The 17,468-nt window shown below is 54.7% G+C and overlaps 1 protein-coding gene across 1 annotated transcript; it reads right to left on the bottom strand.

The window, feature by feature from the left end:
- Positions 1 to 219: 219 nt before the first annotated feature.
- Positions 220 to 17,437, bottom strand: HDGF (heparin binding growth factor). Its single transcript, XM_083477381.1, has 6 exons — positions 17,285 to 17,437; positions 3,633 to 3,709; positions 2,702 to 2,840; positions 2,289 to 2,471; positions 688 to 971; positions 220 to 572 (listed from the first exon to the last, which is right to left on the bottom strand). Exons 1-6 carry the CDS (start codon positions 17,369 to 17,371, stop codon positions 566 to 568), a joined length of 777 nt encoding a protein of 258 aa, XP_083333507.1. The 5' UTR covers positions 17,372 to 17,437; the 3' UTR covers positions 220 to 565.
- Positions 17,438 to 17,468: the final 31 nt, after the last annotated feature.

Here is a 17,468-nt window from a genome sequence, read left to right as displayed (position 1 = left end):
GTCCCCTGCCCAGCAGACGTCAGCCACCTGCGTTGAGGCAATCTGGGGCGGGGGATGCAGATGGTGGCATCGGAGGCTCATTCCATGGGGCTGAGGGTGAGGCCTTGCACAGCCAAATGCCCTTTATTCCCCCCTCTCCCCCGTTTTGAGAAGGGGCAAAGGACCAGCCCCCCTCCCAATTTCACCCCAGAGCACCTGGAAGCAAATCCAAAACCAGGGTTGTTTTTTTAAAAAGGCATTCAACTGCTTTTATTTCAAAGTGGCTGACCAGCGTTTCCCAACCCCCTAGAAAGGACTAACTCAAAGCGCGGGACCCGCAAAATGGCGAGGCCAGGAGAGAGAGAGAGAGAGAGAGAGAGAGAGAAATGGAGGGGGGGGGCAGAGGGAGGCGGCTGGGCAGAGCCATTTCCTTCCGCTTCCTTCCGCAGAAATGTGGCTCCTGACCCCCCTCCCCACGAGGGGCACAGGCAGCGGGTCGGAGTCTGGTTCTGAGCACCCAGGGAAACCGCCAGCAGGCCGGGATCGGGTCCGGAGAAGGAGGAGAAGAGCAGGTCGGGTCGGCCGGCTACAGGCTGCGAGAGAGAGCAGAGGGGGAGCATTGCAGTGGGCTGGGCTGGATAACCCCTGGGGGTCCCTCCCCCCTCCAGGACCCTTCCTTCTCCTGACCCTGGGTCAGGGAGCCCTCACCTCTCCTTGTGGTCTCTGCTGGCCTCATCCTCCTCCTCGTCCTCGTCCTCTTCCTCCTCGTCCTCTTCCTCGTCCTCCTCCTCCTTCCCCTCGCCTCCGGCCGGCGCGTCAGCGGCTCGGCTGCTGTTCTCCTCCTTCTCCCCGCCACCGGGGAGGAGGTTGCTGGGCTGCGGCTTCTTGGGCTTCTCGCTCTCCTTGGGGGCGTCTCCCTCACAGCCCTTGGGCTTCTCCCCCCCAGCGCCCTCCTGGTCCTCGCTCTCCTTGGCGCGCTTGGGGGAGGAGTCCTGCAAGGCCGACAGAGGGGGTCAGGGCGGTCCAGCCTGTCTCCCCCCCGCACTTCTGTGCGCTGGGGTTGGGCTAGATGGCCTGGGGGGGTCCCTTCCGACACCATGGGCTTCATGGCTCATTGGAGGTTCTTCAGCAGAAGTTGGGCAGCCATTTGTTGGGGATTCTCGAGTTGCGACTCCTGCCTTGCAGGGGGTTAGCTCAGCCTTGGGGATCCCCTTCCAACTAGGAACCCTTATTAATATTTGGGGGGGGGGAAAGCTGGGCACAATAAAATAAAATAAAATGCAGATGACAAAGCAGCAGCACAGAACAACGTGACGAGAAACCCAGCCTTGAGTGTCATCGGCCTGTGGACCTCCCTGCCACTTGAGACGCAGCAGTCGCCTTCTGTGCCAACTACTCAACGCCTGCCAAAAATGTTTCTATTCCTATGCAGGCAATTAAAAGAGAGCAAACCCCACAAATTTTTGTCAATCCTGGCTTTTAACCTTTTTTACTCTGAAATTGCTGTTAATATTTTAAATGCTTTCACAAAAATATTTTTAACGCTATTTTAACGCTTTGGTACGTCTTGTGATTTAGCGGCATAGCAGAACTTTTATAAAGAGATGTGGGGACCTCAGGGGCCCCCCAGACACAGCAACCAGGATCCGTCCCTGGGAAGACACTGCAGATGGGGGCAGGCGGGCCTCGCATGAGTACGACCCCCGGCTCACCATCCCACACCAGAGGCATCTCCAGACAGGGCCGGGAGTGAGTCTTGTGCCTGGAGCCCCAAAGAGCCCCTGTTGCTGCTGCCAGTCAGAGCAGGAAACACTGACCTGGATTGACGCTTGGCCTGAGCTGGGATGAAAGCAGCTTCCGGCACCAGCTCACGTGTGGAAGCGCAGGAGGAGCAGATCCCCAAGAGATCTGCAAGGGGCCTCCAGCCCAGAGGGGGGGCTTCTCCTCACCGGAAGGAGCCACCTGCTTTTGGTGCTCAAATGGCCGCGGGGGGCCAGGAAGTTCACTGGGTGTGACCGTGAGGGCCAGTCGCTGGCTCTTGGCCTAACCTACCTTTCAGGGCTGTTGTGGGGATTAAATGGGGAGGGGGGAGAACCATGTACCCCACTTTTAGCTCCTTGGAGGAGAGAAGGCAGGACAGGAACACAATCGATTGATCCATGAACCCCTCTAGTATCCCGGGAGGAGAAAGGGAGCCCCACAGACCCTTTTCCTGCCCTCGCTTTTAACCCTTTGCACCCCAGCCGGCCGCTGCGAGAGGGCTGGCTGTGGGGTGGGCCACGCGTGGTAGTCCCCCCCCCCCCGCCTACCTCCAGGAGGGGCCCCTCCGCTTTCCTCTTGCTCCCGGCCTTCTCGTTCTTCTCCTTGGACTGCTCGTCAATCACCAGGTTCCCCTCCTCGTCGCTGCTCCCTTCGGGGGTCTCCTTCTTCTGCCCTGCTTCCGGCTCCCGCTCGGCCCCCGCGTCCTCCGTGGGGCCCTTCTTCTGGGTTGGCTGCGGAGGAAGCGGCAGAAAGCACACACTCAGCCTCAGTTTCCCCACTGGGACTGGAGCCACGGAACGAGGCCTCCCATCTCTGGGGCCCCAGAGGCCGGGAAGCCAGCCCCACAGAAGGAGCAGCAGCCCTGGCTGGCCCCACACTTAAGGCGCACGGGAATCCCGGGAACTGTAGCGTGTCTGGGCCCCTGGGAATTGCGGAGGAAGCGATCCTCCCCAGTGCGCACCTGGTACCCGGATGCCTTGACGGTGGGGTTGTTCTCTATCTCCCAGAGGCCTTCGCTGAAGCCTTTCCGCTTGTTGGCCTTCCCAAATTTCCCCTTGCACTCTTCATACGGGAAGAGGTCTTTCGGTCCCAGAAACGCCCTGGGTGGAGAGAGAGGAGCCACGAGTCACACACACACAAACAAGGGCCATAGGCTGGCCCAGACCGGCCCCTGAAAGCCCCGCTGGAGAAGCCTATACGCGTGGTAGGCCTCGCTTGAAGTTTTTTAATTTATGTGTTTTTTTGGCGCATCTGTATGGCCTGCTCCTCAGCCAAAAAAATACTCCCAGAGCGGAACAAGGCAGTCCCTGCCTGCACAGGCTTACAGTAAAAGAAAAGGACATGACACACAAAGGAAATGGGATAGGGAGGGAGGAGGAAAACTCAAAACACAGGAATTTTAAAACAGTTGTTCTATGATGAGAAGGTTAGGTCTGTTCAGACTGGAGAAGAGGAGGACAAGAAGCAACATGATGGCCAGCTAATATCTGAAGGGCCATCCCATGAAGTCAGACTGTTTTCTGCTGCTCCAGAGGGGAGAACGTGAACCCGTGGCCCCTTGGAGTCCCTTCCAACTCTACAATTCTGAGAGGCTTTCAACATTTTGTCTCACAGTCCTGGCCAGGGGGTGGTGGAATGCCTTAAAAAAATAAACTTAAAAAACTTAATTATAATTATGATTATCCGGTATTAGCACGCTGGCTCAATATTCAGAATTTCCCAGTGGCAATCGTATGCAGCCATTCTCCCCTGACACCCCCATACTGGACCCCAGCCCCAAATCACACAGGAAGCAGCAGCTCCGAAGTCTGAGATCCACACACGCAGCTCTGTTCAGGTGCAGAAGCGAATTCCCCGCGCAAAGGAGAAACTGGCCGCTTCCTTCTACTCACGTTTCATGGGTCCCGAAGAAAAAGACCTGGTACTTGTTGGAAGCTGATTTCACAGCGGACTCTGGCATCTCATCGATCTGGACAGAGAGGAAAAGGAATAAGAAGTTTTTTTGGAGTCACAGAATCATGGAATCGGAGGTCAGGAGGGCTGCCTTGAAAACAAGGCTTCCACTTTATATGTAACAAAATCACACAAAAAGGTTCTGCAGGTTCTAGTCTGCACTGAAGTCTCAAAGTATCTCCTAATTTTCTCCACAAGAGCTCCGCAATGGTGCTAAGCGCCTAGCGTCAGATTTTGGGACTAAGGTTGCAATGACTATTTGAGCTGCTGAGATCACAGACAAGGCCAATGCTTTTGGCCACATACCTCTGCTGGTATCATCAAAAAGATGGAGGCGCATTAAGCCCAGACTCTAGACCTCGCAGGTGAAGGTGGAGGGGAGTCAGAGCCCAACTGTATCGGGGGGGGGGGAGATTTGGAGAGGACAGCTGCCTGGTGTACAGAAGGTGGGATGATCTCCCGACTGGGAGGCAGCTCTAAACGGGGGCAAAGCCACAGAGGAGAGAGGCTAGAGACCCCAGCGGAGCCTCTGGGTTCAGGGGTAGTCTATCGCAGAGGACCACTGGAAAGAGAAAGGAAAGCAGCAAGCAGGTGGGGAGGGACACTGCACCCCGCATGAGGGCTCTGAGTTAAGCTGACTGGCCACGGGGGGCACCAGGACATTCTCCACCCCCCAGGTCTGATCCGGGGCGGAGGGGGGGAATAAATATATTTTTGGGATTTTAAAAAACAAGTTATGTGAATTTGTTGCTCAGTGTGATCCTTTTGCATTTTTTAATGTCTTCCAACTTGCTGTTATTTTTATCAGCTATAGTTTATCAATGATTTGTTCCAACTCTTCTTCTCTATTATTAATCACTGATCTTTTTGAGTTAATCTTATTGTGTACTGCTATGTTTCAAATGGATTATTGGACAAAGAACCACAGAATTGTAGAGCTGGAAGGGACCCCCCAGTCATCTGGTCTAACCCCTGCAAAGCCGGAATCTCAACTGTTTATTTTAAGTTGCTTAAAGTCACATTTTTATATTATGACTTTTGACATGGGATTGGATCATTATATGTAACTTTTATTGCATATGCTGTTGTTTCTTCGGATTGCAAGCCGCCTCAGGTGTGGCAATAGAGGAAGATGGTGGACAAAGGAACATTGAATGTTGAAACGAAAAGCCCAGCAGCTGGGTTCTGTTTAAAAGGCCCCGTCTTACAGGTTGCTTTGGGGAGGGGGCCGGTGGGGAGGGCCAGCCTCCTGGGTGCTAGGGAACACACATTGGGGGGGGGGGCACTGATCTGGCAGGCAGCCACTCTTATTTCGGCACAGGGCCAGGATTGCGAGGGCTCCCTGCCCCCTTCTGACCAATGGTAAGCTCCTGTCTAGACTGCAGCGCCAATTTAGCTCAGCAGATTCTGCAGCTGGGGGGGGGGCAGCAGCAGGGATGGGGGGGGGCAGGGAGGAACAATGGCCAGGCGGCCACCGGCCCCTGCAGATGGGAGCAGAGGAGGAGCACTTCCAAATTCCTGCTGGATTTTCTTCTCTGCCTAACAAAGGCCACCCAGCTCCCTCCCTCCCATGGGATTTTGGCACTGCAAAGCCACCTGCTGGCCTGGGGCCGCTCTGATCTCCACAGCTGGCCCCCGGGGGCTCCTTTTGCCACCTCAAACCCCTGGCTCCCATCACCCCCAGCTGGCTTGGCCAACAGCCAGGGACTTCTGCAAGCAAAGCAGCTGCCCTGCAGGCTCCCACCCTAAACACAAAGCAATATTCCAGTCCTCATTATCCCAAGGGAATGACTGGCTTCTGCACAGGAGAAGAGGATGATGATGGACCTGGTGGGCCACTGGTCTGATCCAGAAGATTCTTATGTTCTTCGGGAACCTCCAGGTCCAGAGGCAGTCTATCCTGGCTCCTTGGTTCTTTGGGCTCCATGGGCCCCAAGGATGGCCCTTCCCCCTGGCTACTCCCCTGGCTGCCTGAGGCCTCACAAGGGCATTTGGCTGACCCACATCGGAAGAAGGGGAGGCAGGAGTCTTCTTAAAGGGGGGGAGGTCATGAGGCTTAAAAGCAAACCTTAACTCAAGCAGGGGTGAAGGGGCAGCTCCCCAGAGGCCAGCAAAGCACTTTGTGCAGGATCTGTGGCCCCTGTCTGCCCCCTCCAGGCACCTGCCCTGGATGCCTCAGCTGCCGTCCCTGCATTGCAGGGGGTTGGACTAGATGACCCTTTGGGGTCCCTCCCAACTCGACAGTTATTTTATGATTCTGTCCAGGAGCTGTTTGCTGGCAGCCTGGCTTGAGAAATGCCCCTCCCCTCCATGTGGGCCCCTCCCTGGCCCAGACAACAGCCCCCCCCCAATCTGGTGATTGCTAAAAAGAAAGAAGGTTGGAGAGAGACAAAGGCTTAATCCTGCTCCCAGGTCCCCTGAGCCGCTTCTGAGCTGCAGGAAGAGGCAGGTGCTGCTTCTCCTGGGGGAGGAGGAAGGTGTGGAGGGAAACCCAACACCCCCATCACAAAGGGGAACAAAGGAGGCTCAGAGGGAAGGAGGCAGGTGGGCTGGAGAGGAGGAAGAGGCCCAGCGCCCCCAAAGGGCAGGGGGGGCTGCAGCCCCCACTCTCAGAACCCAGCAAGAGCCCAAAGGGGGCCCATCTCTCCCACGGGCCAAATGCCCCACAGAACCGAGGGGTCTTGACACACTGCCTCTGCGCCTGGAGGCTCCGTCAGAAGAGGCTGCAGTTGCGTCAGCCCAATGTCTCCTGCCAGAGGCAGCAGTGAGGGATGAGGACGAGAAGAATTCCCAGGCTCTGGCAGGGAGGGGGGCGCTTTCCTTGGGAGCCTCTGGTGAGGCCCCCTTAGGCCTGATCCAGCAGCCAGGCTCCCCTTCTGTTCCTCTGGAGCTTCCAAATCCAGAGGCAGTCTATCTGGAGGGGGGCTTGGCCACTGGGAGAAGAGGAGGCTGGAGCAGAGGGGCCTCTGGCCTGATCCGGCAGCCTCTCCCTCTGGCCCGGCCCTGCCAGCCGCCCTCCTGACTCACAGCGGAGGGAGGAGGAGGAGGAGGAGGAGGAGTGGCGTGGCCTCTGCCACCACCCTTGCTGAGTCACCGCCAGGAGGCCCCTTCCTGCTTCTCAGCCTCGCTTGGGTTTCCTCAGAGGGAGGGAGGCGGCCACACGCACCATGGGGGGGACCCCAGAGAGCGCCCTTTGTCCCACCTGGGGATCTGGCCAAGGGGGCCTGTCCCATTCACCCTCCAGCCATTATCAGTGGGTGGGAGGAGAGGGAGAGGAGCAACAGGCGCCCCCACAGAGGGTCAACAATGCCTCCCTCTGCCGCAGAGCAGCTGCTTGGCAGGCAGAAGGTTGCAGGTTCCCTCTCCGCAGGCAGCAGCTCCTGGTAGGGCTGGGAATGCCTCCACCAACCCAAATCCCGCTAGTGAGCAGCTGCTGCCGGCCAGTGCCAACAATACTGAGAGAGACAGACCCGGAGACAGCTCCCGATGTTTGGAACCGTGAGGATTGGGACCTTAACTGTGTTTCCAGAGGGAAGGCCACAGATCAGTGGGGGAGCAGACTGTCTGGCCTGGGAAGGGTCCCGGGTTCAACCTCCCAATGGAGATGGGGAAAGGCACAGCTGAGCAAAGGGGCTCCTGGAGCCTCAAGAGCAGCCATGGAGGGCTGAAGGAGACCCCCAGCAGGGCCTGGGCACCCACAGCCCCAGCCCCTGCCAAGGCGCTCTGGGAAGCCTCACCCACCCAGAGAGCAAAGGTTGGCTGGAATCTGCAACTGGGTGCAAAGAGGGACCTCGCCCAGGCAGGAGGCCTTTCCAAGAAGAGCCTGCTGGAGCCACCCAAGGGGCCCGTCTACCCAGCCTCCTGAATCCAGATAGACTGTCTCTGGAGCTGGAGGCTCCATATAAACCCAAGAAGAACCTGGCTGCTGGATCTGGCCAAGGGGGCCCATCTAGCCCAGCCTCCGGTTCTCACATCAATATAATCTAAAAACTTAGGGACTGTGATAGACTGCCTCTGGACCCGGAGGTTTCATAAGAACAAAGAAGAGCCTGGTTCCTCTTCTCCCAGGGGCTGGCAAGCAGGATCTGAGCACAGCAGCCTAGCCTTCCATAGCCCTCCTCTCCTCCTCCGTGAATTCGTCCAATCCTCTTATGAAACCACCCATGTCTGCCTCCGGTGGGAGGGAGTTCCAAAGTTTAACTCTCTGTGTGAAGGCCTTTCTCTTTGGCCTGACAGGGGAGGGAGGGAGCCTAGCCAGAGGGCAGAGGGCCAGAGCAGAGCAGAGCAGAGCAAAGCAGGCCTCTGCCCTCTGCCCCCCTGGCACTGGCCCCACATTAACACACGCATGCAAGCACACACAGTGCAGGCCAGGCACCTCCGCCAGGAGGCTGGGCCAGAGCAGGAAGGAGGCCCACAAGTCCAGCTCCGCCCCCCAGGCCTGGCTTTGCCCTGCCAGCCCCATGCCTCTCCACCTGTGGGGCAACCAGGCAGCCAGGCAGGGGCAGATGGGGGGGGGGTGTCCCCCTCCCAAACACTCTTTTCCACCCAAGGTTTTTTGGGAGCCTGATCAGCATTATCTGGAAAGGGATGGGGTGGGGAGGGCAGCCTAAGGAGCCCCTGGGTCTCTGGTGGGGGGCGGGTGATGGAGGAGACCATCTGGGCCAACAGGAAAGGCCGGCTAGGAAACAGGTTTCCCTGGCTGGGGGGGGGGGGGCAGAGCCTGATTGCGACAGGGAGGCCAGCAGGCAGGGGCCTCCAAGATGCTCAGTGTGGGGATGTGGAATGGGGGGTGGGCAAATTGGGGGCCAGAGAAGCCCCTTTCCCCACTCCTGGGTTGATCCCAAATGCAACCAGACTGGACCCTGGATCAGCCCAAATCGCAGAGTTGGAAGGGACCTCCAGGGGTCATCTGGCCCAACCCCCTACAATAGGATGTGCAGAGATGAGGCCCCTGTCACTCCGCAAGCGCAGAGCCTGCGCAAATGGAGGGAGAGTGGCTTTCCTTTTGCTCCTTGCAGAAGGAGCAGGGTTCCAAAGCAGCCTGGAACCGAGGGACGAGTTCCGCCTGCTGCTCCAGCTGGGAGCCGAGAGGCCCAGGCCCATCACCAGAACCCACCAGCCACCTTTCCAAGAGAGCCGCAAGAGGGGAAAACAAGCCCTATTTGTTCCCCACCATCTCACAGGAACCTAGGAAGAGCCCGTTTGCTGGATCAGGCCCAAGGGGGCCCATTTACTCCAGCATCCAGTTCTCAGTGGCCAACCAGATGCCTCTTTCAGAAAACCCCCAAGCAGACCTAAGTCCCGGGCCCCTCCCTTCCTGCCTCTTCCAGCCCCTGGCATTCACAGCATTGCTGCTTCCCGCTGTGGGGGCAGAGCACAGCCTTCCTGGCTAGGAGCCCTCCATGGCCCTCTCCCCCCTCCGGCATAACTTTGTCCCACTCTCTATTAAAGCCACCCGGGCTGGTGGCCATCTCCACCTCCAGTGGGAGGGAGTTCCACAGTTTAACTCTCACTGCAGCAGTCCTGCATCTTCCAACATTCAGCTTCAGTGAACTGTCCCTGCCCTCAAACAAACCCACCCAAGTCTGTAATTTATTTTAATAACCAAGCTACTTACAAACTACCCTTTATCAACGGATATCAGAACAGAGAGCAATAAGTATCACCAGAAGTGACCCTATAATAGGAAACAGGCCCAAAACATCATTAAAAGGGTAAATGGGTCCATTTACAATGCCTGGGCAATGAGAAATGGGTTTTGCCCTGATGCCCAAAGCCTTGCAAAGTGCCAGCCCCCTCCTTGCCCTGCATGGTTGAATCCTGCCCCTGATGTGGCACCAGCTCCTATCCTGCCCCCCCCCTGCAGACCCACAAGTAGACTTCTTCCTTCCACTGAATAAATCATTTTTATTTCAACATGGCTGTTAAAATACCCAAAGTATGACCAAAGTCTGACCAAACTGTGGGAGACAGTGGAAGACAGAAGTGCCTGGCGTGCTCTGGTCCAGGGGGTCACAAAGCGTCGGACACGACTAAACAACAACAACATTTCAGCATGCTTTAACAATCGCTGCATTTATATCACCAGGTTGTTTAGTTACGTTCTGCTTCATTTCTTATTCAACTTGCTTGACTTTGACCGCTTTGCTTATTCCCTTCTTAACCCAACTTTGGGTATTTTAACAGCCATAAAATAATAGCAGTAACATCCATTTTTCTTTCCTCTCAATCTCTCCAGGTCTTCTGCATTTTCTGCTTTGGACTGTAAGCCATTTGAGGGCAGGGACCGGCCCACTTTTGACTTTTGAAACTCTGCAAATTGTAAACTGAACAGCTCTAATATAGCTGCAATAAGGAATGCGATGTTAGCTCATCCACCCATGGAGCTCAGCTCTATAAATTGCATCCTTTTGCTAAGAAACCCTCCAAACAGGTTGATTCGCTCAGCATAAATGAAACAATGAACACTTCGGAGCTGCCTAAATGGAGACGGTTAAATCGGGTCTGCTGGGTCAATCTTCTGTGCTCATTTAAAACTTCTGATGGGTTTTTAAATAGACTGCAATTGTTTGGGCTGGTAATGTAAGATGGCCAAGTGTTAGAACTGAACAAAATGCATCCAGCACACAGAAAATAGAAGACAAAATTGCATCAGGAGGAAGCACACGCCAAGTGGGGGCCAGGGAGATCCACCAGGCCCTGTGGGGCATGGAAGCCCAGCCAGGCCGGGGGTCCTGCTCTGCTGGCTCCATGGGGTGAGGCCCAGAGGACCCTTGGATGTGCTGAAACAGGAGCACCTCTCGCAGAGCCAGCAGGGACCATCTGTGCGTGGAGGACAGAGCCCCCTCCCCCCAAACCGCAAGGCTTTCCTGGCTCCCTCTTGGGAGAGGCCTCCCCCCCCCCTTCTCCCCCAACCGCCACAGCAAGGAAGGAAGAAAAGAGGCGGCAGCAGAAGAGAGCCAGGCGGCTTCTGTTTTGTTTTGCAAGAGCGGCAGTGACAAAAGGCAGCCATTCCCAGGCCCCGTGGCAGCAGGGCTTCCAGCAAGGGCAGGCAGAGGCAAAAATGGCTGCACACCAAGGGAAGCCAGCCTGGAGGAGGAGGAGGAAGTTTTTGCTAGGTGCCCATAACTCCCTTGCTTCCAAAGAGAGGCCTGAGCAGGCCTCCACTTTGCGGCTGGGAAGTCTTCCAAAGGCGCCCACACAGGACCACTCGATTCCTGCCATGGCAACCTAGAAATCCATTTCCCCATCGACCGCTCTGGGGGCGAATGGCCCCTCGCAGCAAATCAAGCCACGACCCTGAGAAGGTTCCCTGGCAGACGCCGCCATAGGGCACCCCACACTTGGGGCGGCTCCCAGCTCCCTTTGGAGCAGCGGGACGTTTGCGCCTGCAGGGGCAGCAGAGGGAGCTGGGTGTCTGATGTGGGGAAACCCAGGCCCCACGGAATGAAAGATGGGGGAAAGCGCCACCCCAGGATTGGGGGCGGGGGACGGACTCAGGACCCTCATGGCCAGCTGCAGCAGCCCCATGGAATGGTACATTAAAAAAACACAAACCAGGCTTTTCTGAAGTTTAATCCGGATTATTTTAGAAGTGGAGCTACATTAGCACAATCCTATTATGCATGTCTACTTAAAAGAAGAAGTCTCTCTTAATTCAGTGGGGCTTACCCCCAGGTAAGTGGCTTTGGGTGTGGGACTGCAGCCTCCATGCTCCTTAACAACCTGGCTTGAAATACCTGAATGCAAAAGAAACGCATTTAGGTCATAGCTCATTCCACCTCTCTTGTGTTCCCTGACGAGCTCATTTATTGTTTATCTTTATGTAATGTTTAATCGGCATAACATATAAAAGGAACAGGAGCTTGTCAGTGTAGCCAGAATCCGTGGCCGCCTTTCCAGCACCATGCAGGCCCCGTTTCCTCCGTAAGAGAGTGAATCAGGAGCCCAGACGAGACTCTTGAGGTCTCGCATCATCAATATGACACAAGAGGCCGTCTATTATTCTACCATTCGTTTATATCGGCTTATGCCAAACGAACAGCGTGGTCATCTACTTTCCTTATCGTGGAGAAACACTCCTCTGCCCAGGACCTGCCAGGCGCCCTTACTTCTGGAAAGTTCTTCGCACTTTGCCTTCCAGGAAGTGATCTTGCTTAAAATCATAGAATGGAAGAGTCAGAAGGGGCCCCCGAGGGTCATCTAGTCCAACCCCCTGCAGTTTCCCCTCCAATGTGTCCTCAGTGTCCTTATACGCAACGGCTCCCCTAAGCAGATACAAGTTCTGTGATCATATGGGGCTGGACTAGATGACCCTTGGGTCCCTTCCAACCCTATGAGCCTATTAAATTTTGCAGTGCAAAACCTTGGTGGGCTCTGAGGCTGGAGAGGTTCCAGATTATGCTCCTGGGCAGCATTCAAGGTTCACTTGGGTTGGAAGCACGATACCCAGCTGATGTGCATGCTTCCACTCCAGAACATATATATTAGAGTGGAAAACTGGAAAGTTTATTTGATCCAGAGATTTAAAAGTGATGCCTTTGGGGGATGGAGAATCGCTGAATTAAAATCGCAAACAGCCCTGATGTAAAACATCCCACCCTGATTACTGGAATTAAAATACCTGTGAAAATGAAAATATGTTCCTGGGGGAAAACTCAGCGCTGGGGCATATGCCCTGCAGCTGTGGCTCCTGGCATCACCAGGAAGGGCTGGGGAAGCCTGCCAGTCAGAGACCCCGAAGAACATCTGCCAGTCAGTCCGGTGAACGGCCCGAGTCAGTATAAGGCAGCTTCTCAGGCTCCCCCCTAAATTGGCCCTTTATCCGACACCCCCCAGATGATGCTGAACTCCAACTCCCGTGGGACCCAGTCAGAATTGGCCCCAACGCTGAGGGACTGGGAGAGTTGGAGCCCGTCGTGCAACATCTAGAGAGCTCCAGGCCAGCCAGCCCCTTCATAAAGCTTTAGGTTAGAAAGGACTCTTCCACTCCCTGTAGAGGAAGCTGCCTTATACAGGCTGCTGGTCCGACTAACCCAGTACTGCTTACACTGACTGGCAGCAGCTCACCAGGGCTTCCAGCACGGATCTCTGCCAGTCCTCCCTGGACTTCTTGGCATGCAAAGCAGGTGCTCCAAGCATCGAGCTGCGACCACATCCATGCTAGAAACTCAGATATATAAGCGAGGAGCCAAATGGCTCCTTAAACCAGGTTTACAGACGCCAAAACAGAATGTCTAGTTGCCATTTTGGGGCCAGACGGCTGGAAAGTCGTATTTGTCAGAACAACTTTTTGGTTTCTGAAATATGTTCCGATTGTGCAGATAAAATATAACAGAATTCTACAGGATGTGTTGTTAGTGTGTGAAAACAGGCAAGGCCCAAGGATCCCCAGATGGTGGGAGCGTCAGGCGCCATCCTGGCACCCGGGCATCTTCACTTGGTCACAAGGGGCAAAATGTGCCTGGCGAATTGTGACTGCTGAGCTGTATCCCTTCTGCAAGAGGAAGATTCTAGTCCTCATGGTTTCCCACAAAAGTCTGGTTTAAAGAGGAACAGAGTCAGGCCATTGGGGCATCTAGTTTAGTACTGCCCACACCAGGGACCGTGCTCCCATCATCCCTGACGACGTGGCACTGGCTGATAGTGGCTCCCTGTGGGGTTTGGGCCAGGACGTAATGTAATTAACAACGAACAGCAGACAAGTTTCGGAAACGTGCTGTGCTGGTTTGTGTGAACAAGGAGGGGGTGTGTGGCAAGATTTTGGCAATGCTGCTGGAGCTGGAATATTGAATTGATTAAAGGAAGACACCCCCTATAGCCTCTTGGAAGAAGGAGGGGGATCCTAGATTGACAGGCAAAACACACTATGTTTATGGGCTGTATCCAACTTCAGCCACACAACTATTTACGCAAATATATGCAGGTTTCACTGCTCATCATGTCAATGGTCATTCGAGGGCCATGGAGCCATTTTCTAGGCAGGTTTACTCAGAAGTAAGTACAAAAGTGTTTCTCTCGCAGCAACAGACCCATAGAATTGTGACGTTGGAAGAGACATGACAGGGTTAGAAACTTGGGTATATAAGCTAGGCGACAAATGGCAACTTGAATCCAGGCTGCGGTTGCTGCAATGGAATATCTATTTGCCAGGGGGTTGGACTAAATGACCCTCAGGGTCCCTTCCAATGCTACAATTCTATGAGCTCAGCTACATTGCTTGATTGTAGCTTCCTCTTACAAAATTCACTTGTCCCAGTGTGCAAGAAGGAGGAACGCACACGGTGGAAATGGAAGTTACTATGGAGTAAGTCTCTACATGGAGTAATTCTCTACATGGGCACAATTGGATCCACACCAGTAGCAAAATGTGCCTGGTTAATTTTGAGCACTGCCTGAGGATCGTCTCGTCCACCCCGCTGCGCAGTGCAGGAATATGCAGATATCCCATACAGGGTTGAAACCTGGAACCTTGGCATTATCAGCACCACGCTCTAATCAAATGAGCTACTACTGAATTTCCCTTTTTTCATTTTGAGAAAAACCCCAAGTTTCTAGCCCTCATGGTTACAGGAATAAACAAAAATAATTAAATAACTGAAGACACAACAAGTAAAAACAAGAAGACACACATGTACTTATACAGAGCTTTTTAAAAGGGCTTAACAGGCTAACACCAAAGATTATGTCAACAATCCTCTTGACATCCCTGCAAGGTAGGGCTGGTATAACTCTGCGCTATTACAGATGGAGGAAACTGAGAGGTTTAGCTTTTGGCTAATACTCTTGACCAGCGTTGGAAACTCCTGTTGTTCTAGGTGCCTTCTGCGACAGGGAACTTCACTAATGTGCAGTCCTGCGCCTAAGATTTCAGATTACAACTGCCAAGGCTGGAACGAAAGGAGGACCTTTGGCTGCCTCCCCCTTCCAGCCACTCTCTGAGGATTGGAGAAGAGACCCTCATAAGAATATTAGGGGAGGTGGGCAGGGGAAGTATGGCTTAGTTTTTTGCAGTATTCAGATGAGGACTAGACCATGTGAAAAATGAACATAAGATTTTAGGTGCAGTTCATTCATTTGCAGCTTTGTATTCATATTATAAAAAAGCATGGCTAGACATTCCATTGTTGCAGCCATAACCTAGGGTTAAGGTGCCATTTAGCTCCTAGATTTCATATCTCAGTTTCTAACGCTGCTCTTGACCCAACAAACACTACACTCGCCCCCCTTGCGCAGGTATCCTCATTCAAAATGGGGTGACACCCCACCCAAATCCAGCTGCCCTAAGCAAAGGTAGCCAAGGGGTCTTTAGAGGCCAATGTGGCAGCTCAGACCCCTTTCCGAAAATCACGCAGGGGAACTCTGCGGTGGCGCAGGAGGTCTGCATGAGGAAAGTGACACTCCCAGCAACACAACATCCAACAAGGAACAAGAGTATTTCTTTTAAAAAGCAACTAACAGCTATTATTATTTTTATTAGAAATAATCATCATAAAACACCATGGGAAGGTGGTGCATTCTCCTTCCTTGGAAGTTTTTATGCAGAGGTGCTGCCAGGAATTATTTAGTTGTGATTGGGGTGGGGGTGGGTTCAATGACCCCTAGGTTTTCCAGCTCTACCACTCTATGATCCAACTTCACAAAAAAGGGGGCGCGGGGTTGAAACAAAGAGCAAGGCCAGCAAAGAAAGTCATTCAAAGAAAGTCAACTGAAACAAAATGCTCCATGATCTGTTTTTGAGAAGTCTGCAGAGAAGCGGCCCGGTGGGTCTCTCTCTCGAGGGAGATTTCCATAGCCTTGGGGCCATGCCAGAGAAGGCCCTGCAGCTCTGAGTAGAAGCTAGCTCCGCACCAATATACAATGAAATTTTGAAACAGGGAGATCTGGGGTAAAGGGGGGGGGGAATAGTTGTTTTGGCTGCTGGTGGGAGGAAGCATTCCTGGGACAGACACATCAGTGCCACCTCTTGCATGCTAGCCTTCCTCATTCACAGCCCAGGGTGGCTAAGAACACCCATAAAAAGAAAAGAAACACCACACCATGTAGTAAACTTAAAGGTAAAGGGACCCCTGACTGTTAGGTCCAGTCGCAGACGACTCTGGGGTTGCGGCGCTCATCTCGCTCTATAGGCCAAGGGAGCTGGTGTTTGTCCGCAGGCAGTTTTTCCGGGTCATGTGGCCAGCATGACTAAGCCACTTCTGGTGAACCAGAGCAGCGCGCGGAAATGCCGTTTACCTTCCCGCCGGAGCGGTACCTATTTATCTACTTGCACTTTGACATGCTTTTGAACTGTTAGGTTGGCAAGAGCAGGGACCAAGCAACGGGAGCTCACTCCGCTGCGGGGATTCGAACCGCCGACCTTCTGGTCGGCAAGCCCTAGGCTCAGTGGTTAAACCACAGCGCCACCCGTGTAGTAAACTTAGCCTATGACAAATCAGTGGGCTTCAACAGAAAGGGCTGGAATCCTAGCACAGTCTGGTTGGAAGGGACCCCAAGGGTCAGGTAGTTCAACCCCTTGCAATGGAGGAATCTCGGCTCAAGCATCCCTGATGGATGGCTGTCCAAGCTCTGCTCAGAAACCTCCAAGGAAGAAGATCTCACCACCTCCCGAGGGGTCCGTCAAACTCTATCCAGTGTTAGTCCTACTCAAGAGTTCAATTCACTGAAATGAATGATTGTGACTTAACTTGGGGCTGTTATTTTCAGAGGGTTTGGACTTAGTTGGGTACTGCCCACCCAAGAGCGTTCTGAGTCAGGAATAGCCAGCATGGTGCCCTCCAGACAATGCTGGACTCCAATTCCTATCAGTCCTTGCCTGCCACCATGGAAAATGGTGAGAGGTGATGGGAGTTGTAGTCCAACAACACCTGGAGGGCATTAGAACCCCTTCCTCCTTTTAGGTCAGTGTTTCCCATACTTGGGTCTCCAGGTCCTTTTGGACTACAACTCCCATCATCCCTAGCTAGCAGGACGAGTGGTCAGGGATGATGGGAATTGTCGTCCCAAAACACCTGGAGACCAAACTTTGGGGAACCCAGTTTTAGGTTGACTGCACCGGGCAGCAGCCAGGATTGAGCAAGGGCTGCGGCCCCTTGGGCTTCTAAGCAAATAACTGGACGCTTTTCAATCCCAAAGAATTCAGCTCCTCAGTATGAGTATATTGCTATAATTGCAGGCAACTATTTCTACCGAATGAAAGACTGCTAAAGAAAGGGCCTCCCGGAAGCGGGCGCGCAGGTGAGGCGGCCGGGCCGCGCGGAGGAAGGAAGGAAGGCAGGCAGGCAGGCAGGGCGGCTGCCTGGAGCAGGCCTCACCTGCGCCTCGTGCTGCAACCTGCCGCCTGGGCTGGGCTCCCGGCCCCGCCTTGGGACCTCCCGGCCCCGCGGCTCCCCAGCCTAGCCCCCCTTCTTTCTCCCTCCCCGTGGAAACGTGTCCGCGCTCCGCCCGCCCCCAAGCCCGCGCGGCCCGGCCGAGGGGACCCGCTGCTTCTCCCGCCGCCTCCCGCCCGGCCACGCGGCCTCTTTCCCGCCCGAGGCCCTCCCGCCGGGGCGCCCCGGCCCAGCCTTCCCCGCCCGCCGCGCCCTCGCCTTACCCGGGCGGGCCAGTGCGGGTAGCCCTTCATCTTGGCGAAGACCAGGTCGCCGCACTTGTACTCGCGCTGCCGGTTGGAGCGGGACATGGCGCGGGGGCGCGAGGGCCGGCGGGCGGCCTGCCTCCTCCGGGCGGGCTTCTCCTGGCGCTGCTGCGGCTCCGGCTGCTCCTCCGGGCGGGCGCTG

This window comes from Podarcis liolepis, assembly GCF_965112155.1.
Source record: "Podarcis liolepis genome assembly, chromosome: 15".
NCBI classification, from domain to species: Eukaryota; Metazoa; Chordata; class Lepidosauria; order Squamata; family Lacertidae; genus Podarcis; species Podarcis liolepis.
The sequence above is the reverse complement of the archived record's forward strand: the minus strand, read 5'-3'. Positions and strand labels throughout refer to the sequence as shown.